Source organism: Meles meles, chromosome 8 (genome assembly GCF_922984935.1).
Source record: "Meles meles chromosome 8, mMelMel3.1 paternal haplotype, whole genome shotgun sequence".
NCBI classification, from domain to species: domain Eukaryota; kingdom Metazoa; phylum Chordata; class Mammalia; order Carnivora; family Mustelidae; genus Meles; species Meles meles.
The window spans coordinates 63206206-63233872 of NC_060073.1; the positions used below are offsets into that span (position 1 = coordinate 63206206).

The window sequence follows — 27667 nt, forward strand, 5'->3', positions numbered from 1 at the left end:
GCTTTCAGGGCCTCATCAAGGAGCTGGGCAAACCTCTCTCCCCAACGGCAGTCCAGCTGTCAGAGGAGCAGTATGTGAGGGCAGAGCTGGGCTTCCCGGCTGCACAGCCCTCCCCTCAGCCTCCTGTGGACGCCCCACCTCCCCCCGACACACACATCCAGAGCTGGGCTTTTTCCACAATCCCAAGGCCCTGAGAGCATGTCTCCTAAAGGAGAAACCTTGCTCTCCAAGTCTCTGAGCCCTTGTCAAATGTCAGCTCCGCCTGGGGGTCCTCCAGTCCACCCAGGCACTGCTTCTAGTCCTTCCAGGTCCCCAGTAGGGATTCCCTGACTCCCTCCCCAGCCCCTGGCCCCAGGCTCCCAGCTCACTTTGCTCTCCCCATGTCTAGAGACTCTGAGGGCTGGAGCCACATTGGTCTCGGCTCTGATTCCCCCATGCCTGGCAGAGTGGGGCTTAGGACAGTGCTCTGTGGAGGTTTGTTGACTGACCGACTGACTGAATTCTGATTTGATAACAATGGCTGCCAATAAATAACTCTTGCCATCTGATGGGCCAAGTGTTTGCTGTGCCTTATCTAACTTGAGCCTCACAATAATTCAGACAGGTGGGTGTTGTCCTTCATGACACTTTATAGATGAACGAACTGAGGCTCAAAAAGGAAGAGGTGTCTGCCAGGTGCCACAGTCGGTGAGGGCAGAGCCAGGAGTCGGGCAGGCCTGGTGGGGAGTGAAGTCGTGCTCTGAACCACAGCAGTGCTCCTAGCCCCTCCTGGGGCAGAGTCCTCCCTCTGCCCCCAGCAGGTGTGTCTTCTGGGAACTGGGGCTGGCCTTCCTGTGTCACCCTCAACCAGGACAGAAAGAGAAGCACGGAGCCCAGATTCAGGGAAGCTCTGGGGAGGGAAAGACCTCCTTACGTGGTCCCATGGCCAAGCCCTGGCTGGGTGGCCAAGCCCTGGCTGGGTGGTCCAGCCCCATGAGGGGCTCCATGCTCTGTGCTAAAGTCAGGACGAGCCTGTGTTCACCCCCATTTTACAGCTGAGGCAACAGCATCTTGGGAGCTGAGACCTGTCCAGGGTCACCCCTGGTTTGTAGGAGCGGTGGCTTGGATGAAACCCTGGCTGTGTGACTCTAACCGGCCATCTCCCTGCCTGCTCCACGGTGTGGCCTCCTGCATAGCTTGTACATTTCAAATGTGTTCTGGAAACATACAGAGAGAGTGGTGGGGTGTCTGCCGTGTGGACGTGGACATGTGTTGGGGTGGGAGGGAGGCTGTGTGTGTGCCGGAGGTGGTGATATCTGTTTTCCTTGGCTTCAGAAATGGATTTTAGACCCAGTCTGGGCTTTGGTACAGTCAGCAGCTGCCATCCTCGGCCCATTCCTGATCATCCAGGACCCATCACTAGTGACGATGACGATGGGGTCTCTGCTTGCGGGGAGAGGAGCTCTCAGGGACAGCCGGAGGGTAGGGCAGCAACTGTCAGGAAGAGAATGCCCCCCCCCCCAAACTGACACGTGAGGGGCAGGAGGGCTGCTAGGGGATTTCGCTTGGAGCATGGCAGGTGAGCTCCATCACAAGCCTGCAGGGAGAGCATCGGACAAGTGGTCTGTCCCCAGAAGCTGGGTCACCAGCTGATGATGGTTACCTATCCTTTTATCTGGAAGCGTCCAGAGCCACGGTCTGCCACAAGCAGGCTTCCTGCCTGCCAGCTCTACCTTCCCTTGGTCAGATGTGCTTTTGGGGGAGAAGAAGGACGATCTAAGCCCTAGAAAAATCACCAGGACACTCCCACATCACGTGGAGGAAAACAAAGCCATAGTCTTAGGTGCTTTAGATTCTAGACATGCTAGACTCTGAGCATCCTGGAGTCCTGGGCTCCCAGGACCGTGGAATGTTTTGGGTGGTGGGCCAGAATCTAAGAAAAGCTGAATCGGGATCTTGAGTTAGGAGGTGCCTTAAGGGCAGGGCACCTAATGGGCTGGGGGGCCCGCCCCTCCCAGACGCCCGCCCGATCCCCAGCCCCTGCAAGCAAGGCATACTTTAATGGATGCAAAGATGGCGGAAACATAAACACTTAGGCTTTAACTACAGATGTGCCCCTGTCCAGGAGCTCTGGGGCCTGGGCCTCTGGAAATTCTGTCTTCACCTGCCAGCCCCGAGGGCCAGCCTGGATGGGGTATCTGGGATTGTCGTGTGATCTGCCACCTCTGCCACCCCCCACACCCGTATCCCAGCCTTCCAGCCCCCCAGCCCCGGAGCCTGGCATGTGAGGCAATGGGGACCGAGGGGCCGATAAGGAGAATGTCTTCAGCAGCCCTAGGCCCAGGGAGCCAAGCGGATATTGATCTGGTCTATGGGAGCAAAGGGACCCATTAAACAGGCTGCTGTTAAATCGCTCTGCCTGAAACCAGCCCTCTCTGCGGGTGGGCGGGGGACATGGCAGGCAGGCGGTGGCTAGACCAGCTTGTGGCTAGCACCCTGGTGGGGGTGGTCTTGGACACCCTGGCTCTAAAGAGCCCAAGGCCTGAGGCGGCCTGGTGCCCACAGGCCCCTGAGCTCCAGCCACACCCTGCTTCCTGGCCTCCTCCCAGCAAACCAGGTGCTGCTGTGCCTTTGCTCATGCTCACGAAGACTCCTCCCCTTTGCCTCTTCCTCCAGCTCTTGAAATCCTCCTCAGCTTTGCAGACCCAGTGCAAACAGCACTTCCTCCATGAAGTCTTCCAGATTTTCTACTTCCTATCCCTGACACTTTGAGAGAGGTGGGTTTTCCCTCCCCAGATCCCCAAAGCCCCCAGATGGGCCCTGGCTGTCCTCTGACCATCCCTGCTACACTAACTAGGAGTTGTGGGCCCACTCAAGGGGGACACGTGTGCTTCAGCCCCTCACACATCCCACTGCCCACAGATGTAGCACGGGAGTCCAGGGACCAGGTGATGACGGTGAGCTCCTCAGCTGGGGAGGACAGCGCTGGAAAGTGTGGGCTGAGCTGCGGCCTGATGGCCATGGCTGGGAGCTCCTGACACCTGCACCAGGCCAGTCGTCCCTAGTCCCTGTGACAGGTATCAAGAACTGCTCGGTCTCCTCTCCCTGCCGTCCAATACCCTATCCGCCACTCTGGTTCACAGTCAATACCCATTCCCAGCCAGAGGCCACCTCCATCCCTCAGATGCCCATCACAAACTTGCAGCCAGGGAGTTCTGAGCCTTGAACCTCTGCTCTGCCCCTTGCGGTTCTATAACCCCGAGTCTCAGTTTCCTCATCAGTAAAATAGAGATACTGGGCTCTACCTTTCAGAATGGTGAGCGTTATATGAGACAACTATTGCACACGCCCAGAGAGGGCCAGTGGCTGCCTGGAGTCACACAGTAAGAGAGTGGAAAATATGCCGGGATTCCTGTCTCTCAGCCCCAAACTCCCTCTACCCCATCTAGCCTCCCTTGGTCCGGGGTTCCCAGCTGGGGCCTGCATCCTGTTGGAGGCCTGCTCTGTGTAACCTGGCAGCTGGTCACCATGACCTGAGGAACAACAGACCATCAGCCTAGCTCAGGGCTGCGCCCAGGCCCCCCTTGCTTGTTTCTCCTGCCTGACCTGGCCTCCCCAGGGGCCCTTATCTGTCCATTCTCTCCTTTCCCACCAACCTAATCTCTCCCTCTTTTGGGGAGTTCCTGTTTCCTCTCTGCCGCCTTCTTGTCTCCCTCCTCAGGCCCTGTCTCTCCTATGTCTCCAGCCAGCCTCCCACACTTGGTTCAGAAGCCTTCTCAGAGTGGCTGGTCTTGTCATCCTCCGGGAGCCTCCCTCCCCTGCGGGCCTTCTGGGCGTCACAGAGCCCAATCTGGGCCTGTCCTCCTCTTAGGCAGGAAGGAGGAGGCCGAGTATGGCAGTCCCGCTGGTGGCCAGCGTCCTGACTCCCACAGGTCCATACCTGGCCTTTTTAAATTCTCGGGGTTGGCAACTGGTTCAGGGGCCTCTACAGTTCTTCTGAGGCAATGGTTTGAAGATTTCTACTCCAAAAGTCCAAGGTACCAAGATTTTATGGCTCTAAATCTCTGCCCACAATGAGATCCTGAGGCCCTAGAGCACCGAGGTTCTGGGATTCACACTGGAGGCCCCGCCCCTGTCCCACGGCAGTCTTTGGGCTGCCATGGCTGCTCTTCCTGGGCCGGCCAGAGTGAGAGCTCCTGAGAAGGGGGCAGGGTCTGGTGGCAGACACACCTGGGCCCCCGAGTCCCACACCACATGGACCTGCCATGAGATCGGGGGCCAGCCACCTCCTCTGCAGAGCCCTGCCTTCCTCCCCTGCCAGGCAGAGATAACCATGGCCACCTGGGGCTTGCTGTCAACAGGACTCGGGACACTGTCTTTGGACTTGCACAGTGTAAGAGCTCAATGAAGGATAGGTCTGTGATCATCCTGAGAATCACTCTGGGTCCTTAGTCCGATTTCTTCATTTGCTTGTCCTGGTTAAGGTCCAAAGTACACCCCCAAATCCAACATTTCTGAGGCATGACCTCTGCTCCAGGTGTGCCACTCCCAGATCCCGGGGCCCCACAGGTGCACTGGGCTGGCCCCGGCTCACCCAGAGGCCCCAAATGGGTGGGGGAGGCAGACACAGACACAACACAGACCTGTACTACAACTTGGCTCAATGCGACGTCCCAGAGGAGCACAATGGCCATGAGAACCCAGAGGAGGCCCAGGTGGAGGGTGGTCAGAGAAGGCTTCCCGGAGGAGAGGGCCAGTCAGCTTGGCCTTGAAGGAAGATCAGGCAGTGGCTGGCCACAGTGAGTATGAATGTGATGGCTGCTTTTATGGTTCAGAGGGTTGCAGGGATCCTGAGGAGGGACAGATCCCTTCCGCCCAGGATGCTAGGGAAGGCTTGGCGGAGATGGTCACAACAGCTTAACAGGACTCCAGCAGGGGCAGCTCCATTCCAGGCCTGTCAAGCACAGCAGATACCCAGAGGCAGGCCCAGCAGTCAGGTTTCTGCGCCCACAAGTGCATGCGTGATCCACTTGTGGCTGGAGCAGGGGCAGAAGGATGCCTGGGCAGTTACAGAAAACGTGCCTGGAAGAGTGACCTATGTGACCTGGGGGAGAGGCCCTGGATGCCAAGCCAGGGAACTGGGGACTGGTTTTGCGGGCTGCGTGGAGCAGGGGCGGCCGTGGGCCCGGAAGACAGCATGTTCCAGGGGCTTGTTCAATGCAGAGTGAGTTTTCTGTAGAGATGCTGGCAAGCGCCTCTCCCTGGGATGCCCACAACCCCACCACCAGCATTATCAGTGCTGTAACCACAGGAAAAGGCCCTTCCCACCTCGGAATTTCCTCATCTGCAAAACAGATTGAGAGACCAGAAGACTTATCTTGAGGTTCCTTCCAGCCTGTGATTCCGTGACTCTGACCACCCCGTGGCGAGCTCCCAGGCAGGGACTTGGGAGGGGGGGCCACGCGGCCCTCTCTCTTCCCCTCAATGATCAGTCCAGACTACAAGGCCCTGCTCTCCCCGAACCTGCATGTCAGGCTCTCCCCACCAGTGCCATTTAGGACAAATCAACCTCACAAGCCCCACATGGCCAGGTCGCGAGAGCCCCAACCCTCTCTCCATCTCCATCTCAGGGATTCGAGGTACCTCCAGCCAAATGCTTGTACCTTCTTAACCCTCCTTGCCCCACACCCCCGCCGCCCTAGAGAGCAAATCCCGAAGGCTCCACTTTTGACACAGGAAGGACTCTGAGGGCTTCTCTCCATACCCAGGGCAGCCTCGCCCAGGCACGGGTGGGGGTGGGGGGAGGCTTTTGCACCCACAAACTTTCATCTCCGCCACCCCCCTTTTACAAGTGGGGAAACTGAGGGATGGGCGGGTGGCAGGGGAAGCCTCCCCCACAGTCACACAGAACACCCACCAGGGCTGGTGAGAGCCTGGGTCTGCCGCTACCTCCCTGAGGTCTGCGTCCCCAACTCCCTGGGGTAGGTCTTCTCTGGAAGCTGGCTTAGCAAGTCTGACGACACAGCCAGGCTCTGCGCGCCCGCCTGCGTGTGTCCCTGAGGAACAAAGAATCTGCCAGCTGGGTTTATGTTTCAAGACGTCTGTCCTCGCCCTTGAGCCAGAGATCTTACGGGGAGATCAGGGCTGGAGCTGGGGGGCTAGGGACATCAATCGGAAGCCGCCTTGCCTAGAAACCCGAGAGGTCACCCCGCCCGGCCTCCGGCACCTTCCAAGTTCACTTGAGGAGGACACAGACTGCAGGGGTGGGCTGGGGTTCTCTCCCCACGCAGTTCATACAGCTGCTTAAAAAGCTTGTTTAAAATAGAGATCATTATATATATTTATTTATATATATAAAATATATAAAGAGGAATTGAGGCGAGCCACCCCAAAGAAAAAGCTATGTTTTTATAAATATTTCTGTAGCTCCCACATCCCAGAGGAAGAAACAAAACAAAACAAAACAAAACAAAACATTGACAACCCAAGCTAGTGGTTCCGTGTGGTGGGCCCAGCAGGCTCAGACCCTGGGGGCAGCCAGTGGGGGGGGGGTCTCAAAGGCAGGGTCTGCAGAACATTCTGAGGAGGACAGGCACACCCCACCCCACCGCCCCCTTCCCAGGAGCTTGGTGTCTCTTGCTGTGAAAGGTCAAGTCCGTCCCAGTCCTGCCAAGCCCATGGCCCTGGCTTCTCCGAGTGGCCTGGAAGACGGTGCGCAGGCGCTCCCCGCTCCGGCTGCCGGGTTATTTTTAATCTAGTCGGTTTCCTTTGATGTGCCGGCCCTCCTTCCAGGGTGGCCAGGCCTTCTGTCCCCGGCGCTGTCCAAGTGGAGGCAAAGCCCAAGCCACCTCCCACGCCTGGCATCCCGGATCCCCAAACGGCCCTCCGCAGGGTGTGTCCAGGACGCCTGGCAGGCGGGGTGGGGGTGGGGGCTCCGAGGGTCCCCGGGGCGCGGGCGGGGCTTCACTTGCAGACGTAGCGCTCTACCGTGCGCTCGCAGCGGCGGCAGGTGACGTAGCAGCACCAGTGGTACTTGCAGTGGCAGCGCTCGACCACGCGGTCCGTGTAAGGGTTGTAGCCGCGGCCGCAGCACATGAGGTCACAGCTGTCGCTGCCGTGGGATGTCTTGTTGCACTGCCTGGGGCGGGGGCGGGGAAGAGCACGGGGTGGTCAGAGTGCCACAGACCCCAGCCTCCCGCTAACTTCTGCTCCTCTTGGAAGGTGTCTTGGTCCCCGGGGGAATCATAACTAATCCCTTCCCCAGGGGGTACTTCTCATTTTCCCCTAGATTTTTAATAGGCACGCATCAGAATGACCGGACTGTTTTGTTTTCTTGGAGGTGTCTTTGTTTTCTGATCCTTCTACTTCTAAATACTGCAAGGAGCCTCAAACCGCTCTAACGATCCTGTCTTCATATCTGATCTTGAGTTATATTGCAACAAACATAAAGATGTGTTTACATGGACAATCCCAAGATAATTCTGGAATAGACACGGATGCGAGGCAGAGTGACTAGGAGGCAGGCTGTTTGCTGAGAGCGAGGATCTGTCAACCATCGGCCCCTCTCTGCCAGGTGCTTCCCTCCAGTATTTTATCTTCCAGGATCCTTGGGTCAGTGGAATTATGCCCATTGTACAGATGGTAAAGGACTTGGCTAAGGGCAGAGGAGTCTGTGGGCAAGCAGTGCTTGCCCAGAGTTACATGGTGTGAACAAGGGATCTGGGAGAGTTCGGGAGGACTTCCTGGAGGAGGGTCATATGGGCCGTGTCACGTAAGACAAGCAGCAATCAAAGATGGAGAGGAGGGTAAGAGTTTTGGGGGGCAAAGAAAACAAACAGCTTGGGCAAAGGGAAAGGACCTGACCTAATCTAAGTGGCAAGAACAGGTGGAAGGGTTAGGGCTGGAAGCGCAGAGGCTGGAGAAAGAGAGGCCAAGATCTGGGCTGGGAGGAGGCCATGGGGTGGGAAGGAGGGGGCGCAGGGAAGGAGAGTCAGGAGGTGACAGTGGCCTGCAGGTAGGGGCTGCCAGCAGTTTCAGGCAGAAAGGAACAGCAGGAAGAACACATGCCCCAGAGGCAGACAGACCTGGGTTCAAATCCCAGCACTACTACTTACTGGCTGTGTGACTCAAGGCAAGCCACGTAACAAAGCTGACTCTGCTTAGTCACTCAACACCACTCATGCCCCTCAACCATATCCTGGAGGTCTCCGAACAATTCCTCCAGGAACGGGTGGTAGGAAGAGGAAAGAGTTTCATTTTTATTTCTAGATCCCTGACATGCCATGTTTAGAACCTGGCCTCCAACCCCAGAACCAGAAAAGGTCTGTAGTAGGGCCCAAGACAGGGAGCTGAGGAGAGTGGGACTTAGAGCAAGATCCAGGAGCCTAGGGCAGCTTTTATCAGTGCAGGGGCTGCTGAAAGGAACATGACTAGAGGGCCGGGGTACTGGAATGCTGACTGCTGCTGAGGCCTCCCTTCACCAAGCTGGATGTGAGGGGGTGCAGGGCACTGTCCCCAGCTAGGGGGCCAGCCTCTAGAGAGCACCCACCCATGCACACACTCCTTACAGTTAACGAAGCTCATTTACCTCCAATCCCTTGTACTCCCGAATCCCCTCATCTAGCAGAGCTCATGTTTCCCCCTCCTCCAGGAAGCTTTCCTTGATGTCCAGGCTGGCTCAGGGCAACTCAGGACTCCCCTCCTCCTTGGGCTTTCCTCTGTCACAGTCCAAGCACTTAACTCTCCCGCCTCTCCATGCCTGCCAGAGCCTCACATAATAAATAGATGGGAACGTGTCTGTGGTTGTAAGCTACTGAGACTTTACAGTTGTTAACTGCAGAAAAAGCTGACCCATAGAGATGTCTGCAGAATCCCATCTTCAGAGGAATGGCAGAGAGCTGAGCCTGGCAGGAAACCTGGTGGCAAGTGGGGGGAGGCATTCGGAGAAAGCAAAGGAGGCAGCTGGTGCTGTGGGATGGGGTGTCCTCGTCAGTGGTTTGGGGGCAAGCAGAGTGGGGGGCCCTGGGATAGCAGAGGCCTGGCAGCCTGGGGGCTGGGGAGGGGAGAGCACCATAATGACCCCTTCCCATGGGACTGACATGGCCCTCGGAAGTGTAGCTGGCACCTGCCGGCCGCCTCTCCACACTGCACAGAAGATGAGGCCGGGCCTCAGAGAAGTGAAGGGATTTGCTCAAGGTCCCGCAGGGAGCACACTGCGGCGCCGGGTGGGAACTATCCTTTCCTCACACATGCGCACATGCACACGCATCCCCCCCATGGACCCAGGGAGACCCTCTGTGGGCTCCAGGCTCTCCCCAGCCTCTCTGGTTCTAGAATCCTTCTGCCCCCACCCCCTCCTCATCACACCCAGCCTGGCTGCCTCAGATCAGACTTGTGCTCCTTCCGTCTCCCTGGCCCGACCCGGTTCCATCTTCACTCCGACCGACCCCCCTCAATCTGGCCTCCAGATGGGAGCCAGGGCCTCCTTGCAGAGCCTGCTGCCCTGGTCTGTGAAGATGGAGCCCCCCCACGCCAGCCCCCCTCTCCTGGAGACAGGAACATGGGCTGCGGAGGAAGCAAATGCTGGCCGGGCACCAACTATGTGCCAGACACGTTCTCAGACACCCTCGCTCTGGTTCAATATTCTTTTAACCCCGCAGAACACTAGTTTTGTGGAATGCTATTAGGGGCTCCCTAATAAAAGAGTTCCACAGCCAAACACCTCTGGGAAACGTTGGCTTAGGCAGATCCTTTACTGTGGGATTCCTCCAAGCCTTTCAAATGTCCTCGTGCTTTGCAGATCGCCAAAGAGAATTTCCCGATCGTATTTGATGGCAGGACTGTTCCTAGGAGAGCGTCTGGGGACTAACTTCCCCCCAGAACCACCCCCGGGAAACATGGCTGCCCTGAGTCCTCATCAGCCATGCCCGGCACACAATAGGTCACTCCTACCTGGTTCTCTTTCTTCCCCTGTCCTGAGCCGGCTTCAGCAGGGGTGATGGGACCAGCTGTGGGGACCTCAGCCCCGCTTTTAAGCTGGGGACCAAGGGCAGAGAGAGCTGAGCCCGGGAGGTGGGTCCGTGCCTGTCAGGGGACACGGGAGCATGGTCTGCCCACAAGCCAGACCTCCTGCTCCTGCTGCCCTTCCAGAAGGCAGCTGCCCAGGTTCTGTGTCCAGCTCTGTGCAGAACTCCTGCGTGCCTGTGGGCTGGCTGCTGCCCCCTTTTGCCTCAGGTCCTTCTCTATCCATGATGTCCGGGCAAGGTACACAACGGCCCCTCCCAGGAGCTCTGCTGGGGGGGACCTTGGACCCCGGAACCTCTGCTCAGCACTTCTGGGGCCACCTCCCTCAACCAGGCCGGGACTCCATCCCCCAGATGTCAGCTGAAGTGAGACTCTGTGCCTAGCCTTGAGCTGGGGCAGGGCGTATCGGCAGAGCTGACACCCTCCCGCTGAGGTGGCAGCGGGCTCTTACCTGTCTTGCGTCCCATGGGAGCCCACCTTCTCGTTCTTCATGCAGAAGTCGGGTGAGCTCTGCAGATAGACAAGCTCCGAGTCCTTCACAGGCCTGATATCCAAGTCCTTGGGCACCAGGTGCTTGCGGGTGCCCATGGGTCGGTGCACGACCTTGGTGGCCGATAGGTAGCGGGTCTTGAGGTCAGCGGCCACATCCCGGAGCTCCTGCAGCCCCTTCCAGCAGGTGCGGATGGAGCAGGAGCCAGACACCCCGTGGCACTTACACTTCATTTCCAGAGAGGCGCGTAGAGCCTGCAGACAGGGGACGGCGTCGGGCTGGGCGGCCAGGGCCCCCTCCCTGGCCTGCCCGGGGACCCTGCCCCCCACCCCCCACTCCCCCACATGCTGGGTCTCTCAGGGATTCGTCGCCTACTCTGGGCCTCAAGAGAGAGAGCTCTTGGCCCTAAAGCTGGGGAGTGTTATAGGTTCTCAGCTCCTTCTCCAGCCTGGGCTGTGGCTAGGAGGGACAGGAAAGGAAGGAGTGGTATTTGCAGAGATAACTGATGCCAAGTGCCCGAGCACTTAATATGGCTTCGTCATCATTAACAGTCCTTCACGGGAGGTAGCCTTCCTTTCCCCATTTTCAAATGGGGAAGCAAGGGCTCCTAGAGGCCAAGTCTCAAGCTCAAGGTTGTACAGTTAGAAAATCCTAGAGCTGGGATCTGAACTCGGGTCTGAGGACAATTCCAAAAGCCATGGCTTTCAATTGTTCCATGCTTTTCTCTTGCAAGAAACTGGAGCTCACTGAATGTTTGCTGGGAAAAAGAGAAGGGGAGGAATGAGGAGGTGGGGGTGGAGAGGCAGGAGGTAAGTGCATGGGGGCGCATTCCCTCGCTTGGCTGTCCCTTCCCCTCCACCACCAGGTGACCCCCAGCAAGCCCCTCCACCGGTCAGCAGCTCCACCCTACTCTGTGCAGGGCAGGCTCGAAACTGCTATCCGCAGAACCGCCGCAGGAATTCCACGAGAGGACGCGAATGAAACAGTTTTGCAAACTCTAAAAGTCAAATCAACCCCGGTCTGAAAAATCAGTCTAATGACTGTGGTGGAGCTGGGAGGCCTGGGCTCTGGGGCTTAGGGAGACTCTAGCCCCGGCTTCTGAAATGACTCTGTCCCATCAGCTTCCTCGGGCCTCAGTTTCCCCAGGTGTACCTGAGGGGCATGACTTAAGACAGATGTCTTCTGCAGGCCGTTCAGTTTTGCGTCTTAACCCTTGCTTCTCTGCACACAGGACTGGGATCCCTCTGCCCAGGCCAGTCCTCCTGCCTCCCCTCTGTGGAGCTACAAGGCTTACGGGTCCCCTGGGTCTACCCCAGCATTAGAAAGACGGGGAAACTGGGGCACAGAGAGGGCAGAGACTTGCCCCAAATCGTTCGGTGAGTTAGTGCAGGAGCTGGTAAGGTCCCAAGGCTCCTCTCCTTCACCGGTGCCAGGAAGTGGGGAATGAGGGAGTCCACTGGGTCTAGAATCGGAATTGGCTCAGCAAAGCCTGCGAGGAGCACAGGAATGAGATGAACCTGCTTGAAGGGCACATTCAACCTCCCAAGGGCATCAGGTACTCTTGAATCATCGAGGACAGGTAACTACGTTTAGCTCCCCAGCTCACATGGGTGGGAAGGGCCCAGAGCCTCCTGATACCCGCCATGGGCCTCTGTTTGCTATTTCTTTTAACTCTCATGAGCCCTGTGGCCAGTGGGGAGGGAACTGGGTCCTTTTGCAGATGGCCCCAGGGAGGCCAGCTCCTTGGCATCAGGGCCCCAGGGACAGCCCCAGTGAGGCTAAGGAGCCCGTCTGGACTGCATGGTGTGGGGATGGCTGTGCCCCCGGCAGCATGAGGCTCAGGCCTGGCCATGGTTAGGAGTGAGCCTGCGCTCTTGGGCTGGGGGCGGGATTCCCAAGGATGGGGGCAGGCCAGCAGGGTTGGGAAGCAGGGTCCTGAGTCCCTGGCCAGACCCTGCTACAGGCCCCACTAGTGTCTCATGGCCTAAGTTTCCCCAACTGTCCAGATATGGCTTGGACATCCTAGAATCCTTCCAGGAGAGAGACCAGTGAGAGAGTGAGGGGAGGACGTGGAAACCTCTGGGTTTGGAGTCCCATAGACCTGGGCTCCATTGCACCCTGCGTCCTTGGCTAAGCCACCTAGGCTCTCTCTGCCTCCCTTGCTGCCTCTGTACGACGGGCCTGCTGAGGCCGCAGGCAACCACGGGATGCCACGTGCACCTGATGTGCCTCCCCCAGGCCCCCCGCTGGTAAGGGGGACGGCAGGGCCTCCTCACTGGGGGGTGGGGTTTGTGGACTACAGGACAGCCACCCCAGGGCCTGGTGCTCCCACTGGTATGAAGAGTTTCTTTTTTTAAATTTTCTAAAAATAAAAAGGCCCATTCATTTACTTACGCATTCACCCCAACCTTCTGCGCGATGAGGTGAGGAATCAAGGAGATACTGAGAGTAACACATGTTGGGGGCCCATTGCGTTCTGGAGTTGGGAGAGAGTCCCTGGTAGGGCCAAGGGGACCAGCCCATAGGCTAAGGCTCTCACCTCACAGTCCTCCCCACGCCTCCTCCCATACCTAGCCGAGGTCCAAGTCCCCCATGGGAGGATCCTCAGGAACACGGCCAAGGGAGACTAGAGAGCAGCAAGCCCGTCCATTTTACAGATGGAAAGAACTGAGGCCAGAGAGGAAGTGACTTGCCCAACATCCCCCAACTAGTTTAGTACCAGAGCCAAGGTGGGAACTCACAGCTCTGGACTCCTAGCTCAGTGTTCCTTCTGCTCCACCCAACATTTTCAATTCAAATCCTGGTGGACCCCCTAGAGGAGGAGTAGCCTGACAAGCAAGCCCCAAGCAACTGGAAAGGGGAGAGTGGGGCAGTGGGGGAGGAGGCCGGGAGCACACTGGTGTGGGTGGATTGGGGCCCATTCCCCCCTCCACCCCCGCCATCAGAGCGCACTGGTGGCCCTTTCCTTTCCGACTGGCACAAGCACAACCATCTGGGGTGGGTGGGGGGGGTGGTTACCTGTCTCCCCACTTCACTGTTGTGTAGACGCATCAGTTTATTGGCTTGGGATCCTGTTTTTTTCACCTTCATAGGAGCATCGGAAAACTTGGCCCCCATGAGGAGCCCGTAGCTGAGGTTGTCCGCACATCCTCCCCAGCGGTTCCCGGGCCCGGGTGGCTCACCTGGGACGGGGCCGCAGGAGCAGCCGGGCAGGTCGCCGGAGGTGCAGGCCCGGGCGATGGCGTGGCTGATGGCGGCCGCCGACAGCGCATACACGAAGGCTGACTCCCGGGTCCCTGGGGGGAGGTGCTGGGTCAGCCGGGGCTGGTGACCCCGGGGACAGAACCCCACCCAGGCCTGAGGGTCCCGTCCTGAGCCCCTGCCTGCCTCGGTGGGGCTGGCAGGGGACAGGGGCTACAACCAGGTGGACGACACTAGGGACATGAGCCTGTTGCTTGCCCATTCTCCCACACATACATCAGCTGACTTGGACACTGGCTCGCAAATGCCCCCCGCAGGCCCACAAAGCCCACACACCAATGGGCACCCTTGCTTCCACACACTCACGATTCTGGATCTTCCCCTGTTTCCCTGCACTCACTGTTAGGGGCTACTCCTCAAAGGACTTGTGCCTCAAAGGGCAGATGAGTGTGCAAAGAGGTTGAAATGTGTTCCCCAAAAAGAGAAGGCCAAGTTCTGATCCCTGGTACCTGTGAACATGACCTCATTTAGAACCAGGGTCTTGGCAGGTGTGACTGAACTAAGATGTGGTCATCCTGGGCCAGGGTGGGCCCGACTCCAAAGACTGCTGTCCTTATGGGAAGGAGGAATTGTGGATACAGAGACCCGTGACGGGGGAGACCCGTGACGGGGGAAACCCCTCACGACAGAAGCAGGGATCGAGGCAAAGCTTCGACAAGCTAAGGAACACCGAGGCTGTGGGCAGCCACCAAAAGTTCAGCAGAGACAAGGAAGGATCCTCCCCAGGGTCATCGGCGGGGAGCACAGCCCTGCCGGCCTCTTGATGTCAGACTTCCAGCCTCCAGAACTCTGCGCAATACAGCTTTGGTGTTTGAATTCCTGTTCGTGGGACTTGGTGACAACAGCCTCGGGAAACCAGTCTGGACGGAGACCAACGTGCCTCTGTTGGAGGGTGTTCTCGCCTTAGGTCCACGCAAGTTATCTCCCCTTCTCAAGCCTCAGTTTGCCTACCTGTAGAGTGGGAATGATAACACCCACCTCATAGGCTTGCTCAAGAGTTCAAATCTTGGGGAAGGAAGGAAGCTTTGTGAGGTGCTCCACAAACCTTAACTGTTACCGTGCGGGGGAGAAAGTAGATCCTCTGGGGCCCTTCTGCCCATCAACACCCTCCCCCTCCAAAATCTACCCCAGAAGGCACCTGCTCCGGAAAGTGGAGCCCTACCTCTCATTGTGCATTTCACAGCATCGGCAGCCACCTCTGTCTAGAAGGACCCGTGCACACCTGTCTGCCTGAGGGTGGGCTGTCCTGTCCTCCTCGGCCACCTCCACCCTTCCTTTGCACATTCGGGTACACACGCATTTGTACTAGCCCTACACCGTTATATCCACTCCCTGTGTGTTCCTTTATTCATCAATTCATGCCTGGATACCCATATCTGTGATTAAATTCAGCCACCAATCCATCCACACCTGTATTCTTCTCCGTGCCCCCCTCCACCCCCCAACCTAGGCACCCATCCACCCACCGCAGAGAAATCAACACCCATCCATCCACCCACGAGTTCACCCACCTACCCAGACACATACCTGTACGCCCGAATTCATCCATCCCCACCTGCACGCATGCCACAAGCCCCGGCAGCCCGCGCTGGCTCCCTACCTCTCTCCAGGTCAAGCAGGTAGTTGGGGGCAAGCTCAATGGAGGAGCAGTTCCAGCGCATGTCGGCGAACGCCCTGCGGCAGGCCTTCATGACCTCGCGGGCGGCGTGCACGACGGTGTGCATGAGCTCCAGGTTGCTGCGGCAGAGCTGCACCTGCGCAGACACCAGCCCCTCCAGCTGCTTGCAGTGCTGCGTCTGGTTCAATGCCAGGGCCGCCGGGGTCTTGGACAGCGCCCTGCATGCCGCCGGAGGACAACAATCCACGGGAGGAAAGACAGAATGTCATGAGGGGCCACCTGCCCTATGGCCCCAGCCTTCCCTCGATGCGGTTGGGGGCCTTTGCTGGAAGGAGCTGGGAAACCAAGACGCAAAGACCCTCCCCCTCCCGCTCCCTGTGACCTTGGGCACATCACCATCCCTCTCTGGGTCAGGCTCTCATTCATAATGCAGGATCATGGCCTCCTCCCTACCTAGGTTTTGCTATTATTATCCTAACAATAAACCGTTTTATGGGTTTCAGAGCACTCACACCCACTTCCTTGTTTAATTCCTGTGAATTACGACTCCTTGTTCAACATTCAGTCCCCGCCAAGCCCCTGTATGTGCCGGGCCCCCACACTGCGTGCTAAATGATTACAGTCCCACCATAATCCTTACCATTAACTGAGCACTTACTAGATGCACAGGAGGAGCTAGGAGCTTACCATACAACCCTCTGTTTAATTATTTAAAGTCATTTATTGGGCTGTAAAATCCCACACACATGAAAGGAATTTATTAAAGGATTAAGGAGCCACTCAATTTTGTGATAGATGACACTTAGCCATGAACTTGCTGTGTGCCCCTAGATAAATCACTGTCCTCTTCTGGGCTTCGGTGTCTGTACCTGCAAACTCTCTTTCCCAGAATGGGTTCCAGTGAGACACTCTGAAAAAAGGGATCCAGGCATAAGTGCATTTGGGGAACCTGATATACTCTGTCCCTCTTTGGAGAGTAACTGATGCACATTTACATTTTAAAAGCCCTGAGAAGTCCCACAGCAAAGCAACAGGCTGGGTTTTGTTTAACTCAGGAGGCAACTTAGCACAAAGGCCTTTGTCTGAGAAAAGCTGACCTCATCCAGGCTTTGGGAAAGGTTGGCCTGGGGGTCGCTATGAACCCAGGTGGCGTTATAGGACTGAGGAGCTTTCCTGATTCCGGCTCTAGGTACTGGGACTGCAAAGCGTCAGGACCAGGGGTCCATCCTGGATGCACGTTTCTCCTCTGAGGCACCTCCTCTAAGTGCATGCTACAGGGACCCCAACAACCTTAAAGGGTTCTGCATAAACTAATCCCCTGCCCCAGAGCCAGCTGGCCCTCAGCAAGCCAGCAGAGACTCGGGAAGAAGTGGGGCTGGGGGCGGGGGTCGCTGATCTGCAGCCACAGTGCTGGGGGGCCCTCCCTGCTTGCTGTGAGCACTGCAGTCTACCCAGGGTCAGGGCTGAGACCTACTGAGGCCAAGATCCCAGAACACCCCCCCACCCCCGGGACCCAGGACCCTGCCTAGGGAGGTAGTACCGTGCTAAAGAACAGCACAGGGAGGGGCAGACTCCTGGGTCTGTCGTTCTCCTTTGTGACCTTGAGCGAGTCACTTGGCCTCCTCTCCTAGGCCAGCAACCTCTCAGCATTACCCCGGGGGAGTAACTCAGTGCGCCTCATGTGCTCTGCCCATGGCTGACACACCCACTGGGCACTCAGGGAGGGGGGTACTACAGTCCCTGAACTGGTGGTCTTTTCTTACCAGCGAGGGCTGCCTCAAACCTGGGCCCCCTCTCCAGCATCCTGACTTTAACATCTGGCCACACCAGACTCCTGGCTCCCCTGAAGGGGGACCGCCCTACCACTTTGTCTTTGCCCAGGAATACCTTTTCCCTTGCTCCTGTACCTAAATGAACAAATGAACTCGATCTACTTGTGAAAGAAATATTTACTAAGCACCAACTCCTCCTGAACTCATTTGGTAACGGACACGACACAGATCCTCTCCCCAAGGAGCCCCGAGTCTAACATCTACACAGAACCATCCACAGTTACAACTCAGATGACCCAGATGTTCCAGCTCACGGGCTGGCCCAGGGAAGAGCCCAACTTAGGGCACAGCTGTGTGACATGGGTAAGCTACCCAACCTCTTTGGGCCTCATGGTTCTCATCTGTTATAAGAAAATGGCAATTTCCACTTCAAAAGGTCAGGCAAGACTTCAATAAGATAATGTATATAAAACATCCGGCACACTCACACATGGGACTGCTTCTGCTTATTGCTGGGTGAATGCCGGACCAGACAGAGTCAGAGACCTGGGTTCTAGCTCCAGAAGGTTCTGCCTTCTATGTGCTGTTCACCTTGGGCAAATTGCTGAGCCTCTCTGAGCAACACCTACAAAATGGGAACTCCGAGAGGCCTTAGAGGGACTGAGTGGGATAACAGGAGCTACATTAGGTCCTAATAAGTCAGTTTCCCTCTGCCTCTCACTCTCTACCGCATGCCCCACCCATGCTATGACTCCAAAGTAGAGAAAGCAGACCCAAGACAAGGGGGCCCGGTCTGGTATCTGCAGTCAGGCTGGCCTGGCCCAGCCTCAAATCCATCATGGCTATCTTGGGCTGTTTCTCCTCACTGCTACCCCTGGCCCGTCCCTACCCTCTAAACCATGAGTAGGGAAATGTCTGGTAGCTTTGGATGCAGAGCTAAGTTAGGCATGGTTTCGTGACCTCCTCTGAGCCCCGGAGGCCTGTCTAGGCCAGGACAGCTCAGGGAACCTCTTGTTTGGATTCCTGCAGCCTAGGCTGGGGGAGCTGTGACCACACAGAGCCAGAAGCTATCCCCTCAGTCTGTTTCCTGGTCGGTCCAGCCCCCCACCTGCACCCAGCTACCACCACCCACACACGGGGACACACTACCCCACAAAGGCACAGCATTCCCCAGCTGACAGAGACTCTCGCGTCACGCCCCATCCCATGCTCACAGAGGGGTCAGGCTGGGAGATGACTACCCCCTGCCCTTTGTACAGAGAGCAACACAGAGGCACTCCGGGGCCCAGATGCCCCATCTCCTCCCAATGCCATCTTCCCACAGACCTGGCGTCTCCTTCCTGGGTCCCCCTGCTGGGCTGGGGGCTGCCGACACTCAGCCTGTCCTGAGTCTGCTCTGCCCTTCATCCTGGCCCAACTTTCTTCCTTCCCCTCCGTGCCAGTTTTCTGTTTCACAATGGGAAGGGTGACAGGAGATATTTGAGAAAATGCCCAGCACAGCACTGGGGAGCGCGCAGTGGGCGCTGGAGCAGAGAGGCAGCCTTCTGAGTCCTGGCAACCTGGGCTCCTGCTCCAGCCCAGAAGTGGACGTGAAGGCCCAGGCTTTTCCTGGGGAGCTCAGTGCAGCCAGTTCCTGAGTGCCATGTGCTTTGGCTCCAAAGTGGGGCGGGGTTCTCTGTGCTTCTGGTGCCTGGGGACCTGGGCCACTCTGGGTATCGGTCTGTCGCACTCTAGAGTCACCCAGCCTCCACCTCCCCAGCCAGCGGTGAGAAGAGGTACTAGGAGGGCAACCCCAGTGAGGAGTCCCCAGATGAGGCCCAGACCACCAAGGAGGGCAGAGGACAGACAGGAAGCATGCTGGAGAGCCTCGGTGGGCGAGGAGGGGGAGAGTGGGGCACACGGAGCGGCCAGCCACAGCACGCAGGCGGGGAGATCTGGAGGCAGGAGGCAGCAGATTCCACTCCAGAGGAGGGCCATGCGGTCATCTGGTAATTAGTGGTAATGACCGTTTCTAACTAAGTCCCCCTTGGGGAGGTAATCAAGGATTAGGGCAGGAGGCGGGGGAGTTAGCCGTCTGGACATCTCCTCCGGCTTACCTCACGGCAGCAGACCCCTAATTGAAAACATTTTGGTTTATCAGGGGCTGGGGACATGGGGGAGAGGGTGGAAAAAAGGACACAAGGGAACAGAGTTCACAAGCAAGGTCTGTGCCAAGGATGCAAGCTGGGGGCCAAGATCTCTTTCATCTGGGAGTCGAGGGTTCTCCTGGGAGTGGTTCGGGGACAAAGGCTGGGGTTTCAGCTCCAGTTCAGTCGCTCATCCAACATGTGACCTCAGGCAAGTCACTGGCCCTTGCTGAGCCTCAGTGTCCCCATCTCATTGTACAAGTGGGAACACCAAGGCCCAGAGAATGGCAAGCCTTGCCCAGATGTGTACATAGCCAATTTGGCAAAGCCAAGCCAGAACCCAAGCTTCCCAGATTCCAGGCTAGGGCTCTTTCACTCCCATTTTAGAGATGAGGAAACTGAGACTCAGAGAGGCAGAAACCACTGATTTGCCCGATGCATGGCTCATGGCTAATGGACTGACAAAGCTCAGGCTGAGGCCCAGATTCCCAACAGGTGAGAATTCTGGGCCACGGAGCCACATCTGGTTTCAGTTTCTGTGTCAATGGCCCCTTTCACCTTCAGGTCCCTTTCCAAAGCCCAGGGCAGCAGGACCACGAGGACAACTCTGGGACAGATGAGTCTCCTAGGTAAGCCCCCAGCCTCCTGGGCCCACCATTCCATGGTTCCCTGCGACCACAAAGCCACAGAGCCAGAACCCCTAATTCCACATCCTTCCTCTGCTGCCTACTAACTGTGACACCCTGGGAGTTAGAGGCCCCTTGTCCCTCCATTTCCTGTTCTGTTCAAATGGGGTGACAGCAGAACCCCCCACCCATAGTGGTTGGGAGACTCAAATGAAACAATATACATAAAGTGCTCAGAACAGGGGCGCCTGGGTGGCTCAGTCAGTCAAGCCTCTGCCTTCGGCTCAGATCATGATCCCAGGGTCCTGGGCTCCAGCCCCATGTTGGGCTCCCTGCTCAGCGGGGAGCCTGCTTCTCCCTCTTCTCCTCCCCTCTCCATTTCTGCTCTCTCTCTCAAATAAAATCTTAAAAAAAAAAAAAGTGCTCAGAACAGTGCTTGGCATGTAACAAAGCCCCCCCCCCACCCCCAGCACACAGTTTGTTATGCTTAAACTCCACTCCAGTCTCCCCCTATATCTTCAGCTCCAGCAAGAGTTTAACCACTATCACGGGGCTTGGGTGAATAGAGCCCATCTGCCTGGGTTCTGATCCCCCAGCCACCACTAACTAGCTGCGTGATCTTGGACAAGTAACTGAACCTCTCTGTTCTTTAGTTTCCTCATTTGTAAAACGCTAGTGATAAGAATATTTCGGACCTGATGAGAGTATTATCAAACTTAAGCGACTAAAGCTTTTGGAACGGATTCTGGGGATTTACAAGGGAGCTCCTACCATTCCTGGCTTCTCTCCTTCCCCACGATGCACTGGCCTGCCTCTCTACTTTCGTCCCTGCTCTTGCTCCTGCCCAGATGCCTGCTTATATTCCATCCTTGGCCATCGAGATCCTGCCTACCCTTTGAAGCCCAGCCCAAGTCACCTCCCTTAGATGGGATTCTAACCGCCCCTCCTCTGGGTTCCCACACTCCCTCTCCTAGCACACAGCCCAAAGTCCACTTCACATCTGGACACGTCCATCTCCCCCAAGCACAGGAGCCGCTGTAAGGCAGACACTGATTTTCGTTCATCTTTGCAGCAGCTCAGGTGAGGCTGTGGGGATGGCATGGACGCTGGGCTTAGCTAGCCATCTATTCCAGGCCCTCCTGGGCCACGTGCCACAGGGGGGCTCGTGCAAGCCCCAGGCTTGTCAGAGCCTCAGCTCTCCCACTGGCACGGGAATGGTAGTGGCATCCCCCACAGCGCTCTAGGAGGAGCAAGGCTCGTTCTTGGCCTCTGACGCTCCTAGTGCTTCCTGGCAAAGTCCCCCTGCTGGGGACCTCAGTTGCCTTATCTGTACAATGGTGTGGTGGGTGGGGAGGGCTTGGATGCTCTGATCAGAGGTTCCCACCAGCTGGCACAGTGCCAGGCACCAGCAGGAGAAGGTGGCTGACGTTTCACAAAACTAATCAGAAGCAGCTGAGAAGAGCCGCTGATCCCAGGCTTCTCCTTGCAGACAAGAAATACAAGAAAGAAGATGGGGTTCCCCCTCCTGAATTACCAATTAATCGATAACTCAGCCCCCGGGAGGGGAGGGCCAGTGACCTCAGGACTGTTTGCTGGCGGCCCAGCCACAATTGCCCTGTCCTGCAGCTAATCCACGAACCTTCCTCATTGCCCCTCCCCAGCCCCCATAATCTGTCCCTGCCTGTCTTATCTGTGAGGCCCCCACTCCACCCCCGACTCCAGACCTGTCCTGTCCTGGGCGTCCCCACCACTCAGAATAGAGTCCCCTCACCCAAAGCGCCCTCCTCCCCACTGGGCCCACCTGCCAAAGTCCCAGAGACTCCTCAGGCCCAACCTAGAGCACCACTGCTCACAGATCACCCCAGGGTTCCAAGTCTATGCCCCCCACCGGGTAGTCTCCCCTCCCCTGGGCGCCCACACCACTGCCCTGGTCACTCCTAAGGCACTTGGAGTTATTTACGGCTTGGGCTTATCTCTTCCAGCCCAGAGGGCAGCTCCTCCAGGAAGGGGCTGGGTTTTACTCCTCTCCCCCCTCCACCGCCTGGCCCACAGCCTTGTACAGAGCAGGCACTCCCTTCTACTGGATGGAAGAGAGACTCCATCTCCCACCTACAGGTCCATTAATAATTTCTATCTAAAGGAACACCCATCACATGTGCACAGCATCTGACAGTTTAGCAAGTTCTTTCATGAGCCGCTTCTCATCTGATCAGAGTTAGCTAGAGACTCCTTCCCTCCTTTGACAGAGGACACTGAGGCTCCCAGAGGTTGAGCAACCCTTCCTCCAAGGTCACCCAGGTGGAGGGGGTCAGGACTGTTTGAGATCTTCTACTAGGGTCAGGAGACTGACAGGAAACATGATACTGAGCAGGCTGGGGTGCAGAGGGACACAGAGCCTGTCCACTGGGCCAGTGGACCACGTTGTCTTTTCCCATCTGTCCCCGTGGAGGTCTTGTGAAATGCTGAGCCGCACAGGACCAGGCAGTTCTGTCGTTCCCCACGCCCTGTCTCGCTCCTGCTTCACAACTCAAGGAGGTAAGGACAATATTTTACAGAGTAGGAACAGGAGGCTTAAAAAGAGTAACTTGCCCACCACCCCCAAGCCAACTTCTGCTCCCCAGTCTGGACACGCTCACCCGATCCCCAGCGGGGGCCCCTCCACATTAGCCGCTGCCCCCAGCCTCCTGTCCCACACCCGAGGTCCGCACTTACAGCCACTTGATGCCGTAGCATACGCCGGTCTGGAGCGCCAGGGCGAAGAGGAGCGCCTCGCAGACCCGCGGCCGCGCCCTCATGGTGGCGCGGCACGCGCGCTCGGGTGTCGCACCCTTGAGGAGCTGCACCGAAGTCCCGCAGCGAGCACTGCCACCGCCGCTCGTCCTGCGCGCACGCCGCCTGCAGTCGGGGAGAGAGTCGGCGGACGGTTAAGGCTACGCGCAGGGCGGGGGCCACGGGGGGGGGGGGCGTTTTATTCAAATTACAAAGGAGGGGTCGGCCCGGGAGGCCGAGCGCGCGGCGGGCGTCGCCTCCCGCCCCGCACTGCCTGGGACGCTGCAGGCGTCTGGCTCAAATTAGGTGTCGCCCGAGCGCGGCCGAGGGCGTGTCCACCTAGCGCTGCCCCAGGCTGGGATTCAGCCTGCCAGCGCGCAGGGAAAGGGGGACTGGACCAGAGAGGGAGAGTGCGGGTCAGAGACCGAGACAGACGGAGCAGCCGGGCACAAACAGACCTCGCAGGGACGGAAACGAGAGGAGGAAGGGGGTCAGGGCCGAGGCGCTAGGGCAGATGGCGCGCCCAGGATCCGCGTTATCTCCAAAATATTAACTACTAGTTCCTAGGGAGGGCTTTGGCAATTCTCCTTCCCAGCTGGGCCTCGGTTTACCTCCTCTGTAAACCAGGGACACAGCTGTGATTCCAACTGGGATTCAGACACAATTCGCCTTTTATAAAGGAAGTTCATGATCGCATGTTCTCTTCCCAGCAACCTTGTGAGATAGGTTGTCCATCGCTGTCCCCATCTCACAAATGAGAAATCCGAGGCCCGGGGATGCGGAACGGCATTCAGTGAACGGCAGGTCCATGCCGCGTGTTCTACTCCTAGGTGTCCTGTTAGTTCACTGATGGTCAGAAGACCAGGAAATGGGAGCTTGCTCCGGGCATCAGTGAAGGTGACGATGAGAAATGAGATGGCAAAGGTCTTTGCACGGTGGTCCGGAGTCTGCAAGTCCCCGCCTAGCGCCCCCCGCCCCGCCCACTTTGAAGTGTCAGGTGGTGCCCAGGCCGGAGCCAAGGCGGGACAGCCCCGCCAACGCTTAGCCTACTCACGGAGCCGGCGCGATGCCGCCTCTGGCCGCCAGGGGGCATCCTGGGGCCGTGGAGCAACCGTTACCAAGCCGGACCGCAGGTCGCAGGGCCGCTTCGCGGGCGGCTTTTTTTTTCTTTCTTTTTTCTTTTTCTTCTACATCTTTTTTTTTTTTTTTTCTTTTCTTTTTTGGTCTTCCCTCTCTTCATTCTCATCTCGTTAACTCCCTTCCCAGCTTCTCCCAAAACACCTGGCGTTCTCCCGGGGACAAACACAACTCTGCGGCCAGTCTCCCCTGGGGAGGAGCAGAGACAAAGAAAGGGATTCCTTTCTAAAGGGCTCGGGGAGTTGCAGAAGGAGGCGCCCACCTTACAGAGGGCGCTTGAGCAGAACGGGGGCGTTCTCATCTGGCTGTGTGAGTTTGGGTGAGCCCTCCACCTCCCCCAGGCTGTTTCCCCTTGTATGAAACAAGGGACTGGACTCGACCGCACCATCTCCCGAAGTCTTCTAAGTCTCGCAGGAGCCTGCGGGTCTTTGAGCTCCCCTCTCTGCCTGAGTTTCCACTGTTACGAATACCTGTGCAGTGTGTGCCTGTATGTGTGTGCCTCAAGCACACACACAGACCTGAAATAGCACTGTTTTCTGAAGCTGGCAATACAACCCAGAAGGCAGGGATGAAACCCTGAATTACGTTTCTTTTTCCTCCTTCCCAGTCTCCTGCTAGGGGCCTAACACGGAGCCTCTCACTACAGTCGTGCTCAGTCCAAGGCTAGGGGTCTCAGCGGGGTTCTCAGTGTAACTGAGCCCCCTCCTCCCACCCAGCCTGCATCCAAACCTTTTGTCTTACGGCCCTGAAAGTTTGCCACACTCCTGTGGACGAGAAGTATATCAGCTGGATATGGGGGGAGGGGAGAGGATCAAAACTCCAGTCACTGTGTCTTTTCGCCCCCACCCTGTCCCTTAATGTGGGTTCCCCTCCACCCCCTGCCCCGCCCCCCGCCAGGCGCCCCGCATTCCTGAGTCGGGAGGAGGAAGGAACTGCACGCGGACAGAGGAGAGCGCAGATTCACAGCGGGGGATCCGTGTCCAGCCCTACTCGCCCAGGGAGAGGAGGGCCGCCCTGGTCACAGCAAACGGGGACCGAGGCCTACGGACACTCCAGGCCTTTCCTGAGAGGCCCGGTGGTCCCGGGCTTCTCACTCCACCAGCCCTGCACGTCGCTGGGAGACATCGCTGGCCTGGCCTTCTGAGTCCTGACGGATTGTTCCTGCCCCGTGTAAGTGCGTCCAGGACAGCGTCGCCGGCTGCTGGGTCACCCTCAGCCCGCGAGCGGCGGGTCAGGACGCACTTGCCTCCCCGAGCCCCCGGCCCGCCAGGGGGCGCTACGCCAGGGTTCGAGATGGGATCCGCAGCTGCCTCCCGCGCGGTGGGACTTCGGGCAAGTCCCCTCCTCTTCCTGGGCCCCGGTGTCCCCGTCTGGGGATGGGCTGAGGCGTAGAGTAAGTGTCCTCTCCGCGCTGGTCGTTCTATAAGACATCCACTTGTTGCGGTCAGCCGCGAACTGCTCGACCCCTTGTTTCAGGCCCAGCGCGGAAGCTCCCTTGGGGCTAGGCGCGTAACGGGTCAGTGTCAAAGCGCCGCGTCTTTGGGAGAGACAAGCTGTCCCTTCCTCCCCCCGCTGGAGTTAAGGCCTAAGCTACTCCGTTGGCAGCTGGCGACAGAAGTGGCCTCCCGGGCTGTGCACCGTGAGCTCAGTAGCCGCAACCCTCTCCAACAGGTGGTTATAAGGCTTGGGCTCTGGAAGTCCTTGGAAACGCCGCCGCTAAGGTGGCCGCCCCTCTAAGTCGAGTCGGTGGAGCCACGCGGAGCCTCCCCTACCGGGATGACCTCTCACAGGGCCGGGAGCGGGCGCCGCGCTAGGGACCGAGCGTCCGCGCCGCTGACAACGTCGGCGCGGGCCGGGCCTGAAGCCTCGGGCGGCGCAGCTGGCAGAGCCGACCTTGCGAGCCGGTGACGCCGAGCGACCGCTTCAAGGTTACCTGCGACGCGAAGCTAGGCCGGGCCCACAACCCGGCTTTGACCCCAGCGGGGAGTCTTGCGAAATCTGTCTGCTCTGCTGCGAACGACGCGCCCGGTTACCCGCGAGACGGTTATTTTAGAAGTGGGAAGGGTGGGGTGGGAGGACCCGGGATACGTCCTGCCACCCCTCTGGAGCCGGACCCTGGTAGCCTAAGGACCCTCAGGGTCACGGAGACACCTCACCACCACGAGGTGGGAGGTGTGGGGCTCCTGCGCCAGCTCAGCCAGATGTTCGTGGCGGCTCCAGATGTGCCTCCGTCCTGGGACAGGGCTCTCCTCCTTCCCACCCCACCCCCAGTCTGGAGCTCAGGTCTGTAAACAGTTGCAGTTCTCCCCTTCCCCCGCCGCCTCGGGGAGTCAGTCTCAAAGCGACGCTTCCGCCCCCACCCCCCCACCCCCAATTTGGTAGGAGCTGCAGTAGTTCTCTGCCTTTGGACACCTTCTCCCGCGCGGCCATACACACCCTCTTGCCCAGCCGCAAGATCCAAGTCCCCCACCCCCGGGATGGCTCGGGCATGACCTCATTCTCGGGCCGAGTGGGAGGGAGAGGGTCGAATCGGGGGAACGGGGCCGGGAAGGCTGGCAGCGACCCGCACAATCGGCACAAGCAACCTCCAGCGTACAGACCGGGAAGGCCCGCGCCCCCTAGGCACCCCACCGCTGCGCTCCTCCAGGAGACTCCTCGGAGAATCGCAGAGGGGAGGTGTGGAGGAGGACTTGATGTGCTTACCCGCGAGTTGGTGCCCTACGGGGTCGTGCTGTCCCCCTCGGACTCGGACGCCCCTGCCCCAGCAGGTCGCAGCTGAGCACCAGCGCGCTGCGGACGGCCGCGGCTCACCTCCTGGGGCGCTCGGCGGGCGCGCCCTGAGTGCCCCGCTGCCCGGACGGGCCGGGGAGCGGCTAGCGCGGCCCCCAGCGGCCCCGAACGGTCTCCAGGCTGGGCAGGCGGCGACTGCGCCCTCTTCACGCGGCAGCCGCAGAAGGACGCCCGGGATCCCGGCGAACGGCGGCCGGCTCGGGTTCCGCGAGGACTGCTGGCAGCGCGGACTCAGGCTGCACCGGGCTGCGCCGGGCTCTCGGGGCCTGCGCTCGCCCGCTCGCCCGAGCTCTCCTCCTCGCGCCGCACGGTCTCCGGCGCGGGCCGCCTGAACAGCTTTATAAGGCTCGGGCAGCCGCTTTGATCCGCCCACGTCAGCGCGCCGAAACCGCACCGGGTGGCTCCCGCCGCGCGGGGGGGGGGGGCGGGGGGGGCGGGGGGGGATCCCCGCGGATTCCACGGACCCGCAGCGCCGGCGGCACAGAGGACTTCGCACCCTGGTGGGTTACAAAGGGGGGACTTATTAGCCGTAGCTGGTGTTTAATAAACGCGCCTGCAGCCGGCGTCCTGCGGCCCTGCGGTGCGTGGGGCCCAGGGAGGGCAGGTTTCTAGAGCTCGCAGCCAGCCGAGCGAGGAACCTCAGCCCGTCTGGTTTGACAGAAGAGGAAGCCAAGGCTCCCAGGGAAGTCCCGGTTGGGTCTCAGCCTGGAGCCCGGCTGGTATCACGAGGTGTTTGTCTTGCAGCTCGGCTACTGGACACGTCTGGGTCCCAAGGACTGCGTTGGCGTCCAAGGACGTCCTTCGAGGGGTCACCTCTCTAGACCTCTGCTTCTAGTTCTGGAAAAGGGATCCTCCATCCCGAGCTTTGTGCGGAAAAGAGGAGCGAGAATGCGCTGCCCTATGAAGCGCGCTGTAAACCTGAAGCCCAAGACAGCCTCTGGGGTGACTGTCCGGGAAGTTTTCTGGACCCCTTGCCTCCTGTTCCTGGGGGTAGGGGGTGGCTACCAGCGGAGAACTGGGTTTTAGGAACTAGTTGGGACTACAGAAGTGCCTCCTACCCTTCCTGGAGCAGGCCC

At 58.5% G+C, this 27667-nt stretch overlaps 1 protein-coding gene across 4 annotated transcripts; it reads right to left on the minus strand.

The window, feature by feature from the left end:
• Nucleotides 1-6379: 6379 nt before the first annotated feature.
• Nucleotides 6380-26874, minus strand: WNT11 (Wnt family member 11). 4 transcript variants are annotated; one of them, XM_046014108.1, is made up of 7 exons: nt 26613-26874; nt 22608-22790; nt 15354-15589; nt 13511-13788; nt 10454-10746; nt 9931-10062; nt 6380-7117 (listed from the first exon to the last, which is right to left on the minus strand). In XM_046014108.1, the coding sequence occupies exons 2-7, from the start codon at nt 22688-22690 to the stop codon at nt 6943-6945; spliced, it is 1197 nt and encodes a 398-aa protein (XP_045870064.1). In that variant the 5' UTR covers nt 22691-22790; nt 26613-26874; the 3' UTR covers nt 6380-6942. The 4 variants fall into 4 exon arrangements, with proteins under 4 accessions (XP_045870064.1, XP_045870063.1, XP_045870066.1 ...); XM_046014107.1 differs by having other exon boundaries at nt 26505-26874; XM_046014110.1 differs by lacking the exon at nt 9931-10062 and having other exon boundaries at nt 6380-7113; nt 26505-26874.
• Nucleotides 26875-27667: the final 793 nt, after the last annotated feature.

Excerpts from the sequence above, each read along its gene's own strand:
- WNT11 (XM_046014108.1), bottom strand. The coding sequence starts at position 22,690 with ATGAGGGCGCGGCCGCGGGTCTGCGAGGCGCTCCTCTTCGCCCTGGCG. Across the intron at positions 13,789-15,353 it reads CCTGCTTGACCTGGAGAGAG|GGACCCGGGAGTCAGCCTTC; the intron begins GTAGGGAGCCAG and ends ACCTCCCCCCAG. Across the intron at positions 10,063-10,453 it reads TCCCATGGGACGCAAGACAG|GCACGGACCCACCTCCCGGG; the intron begins GTAAGAGCCCGC and ends GTCCCCTGACAG.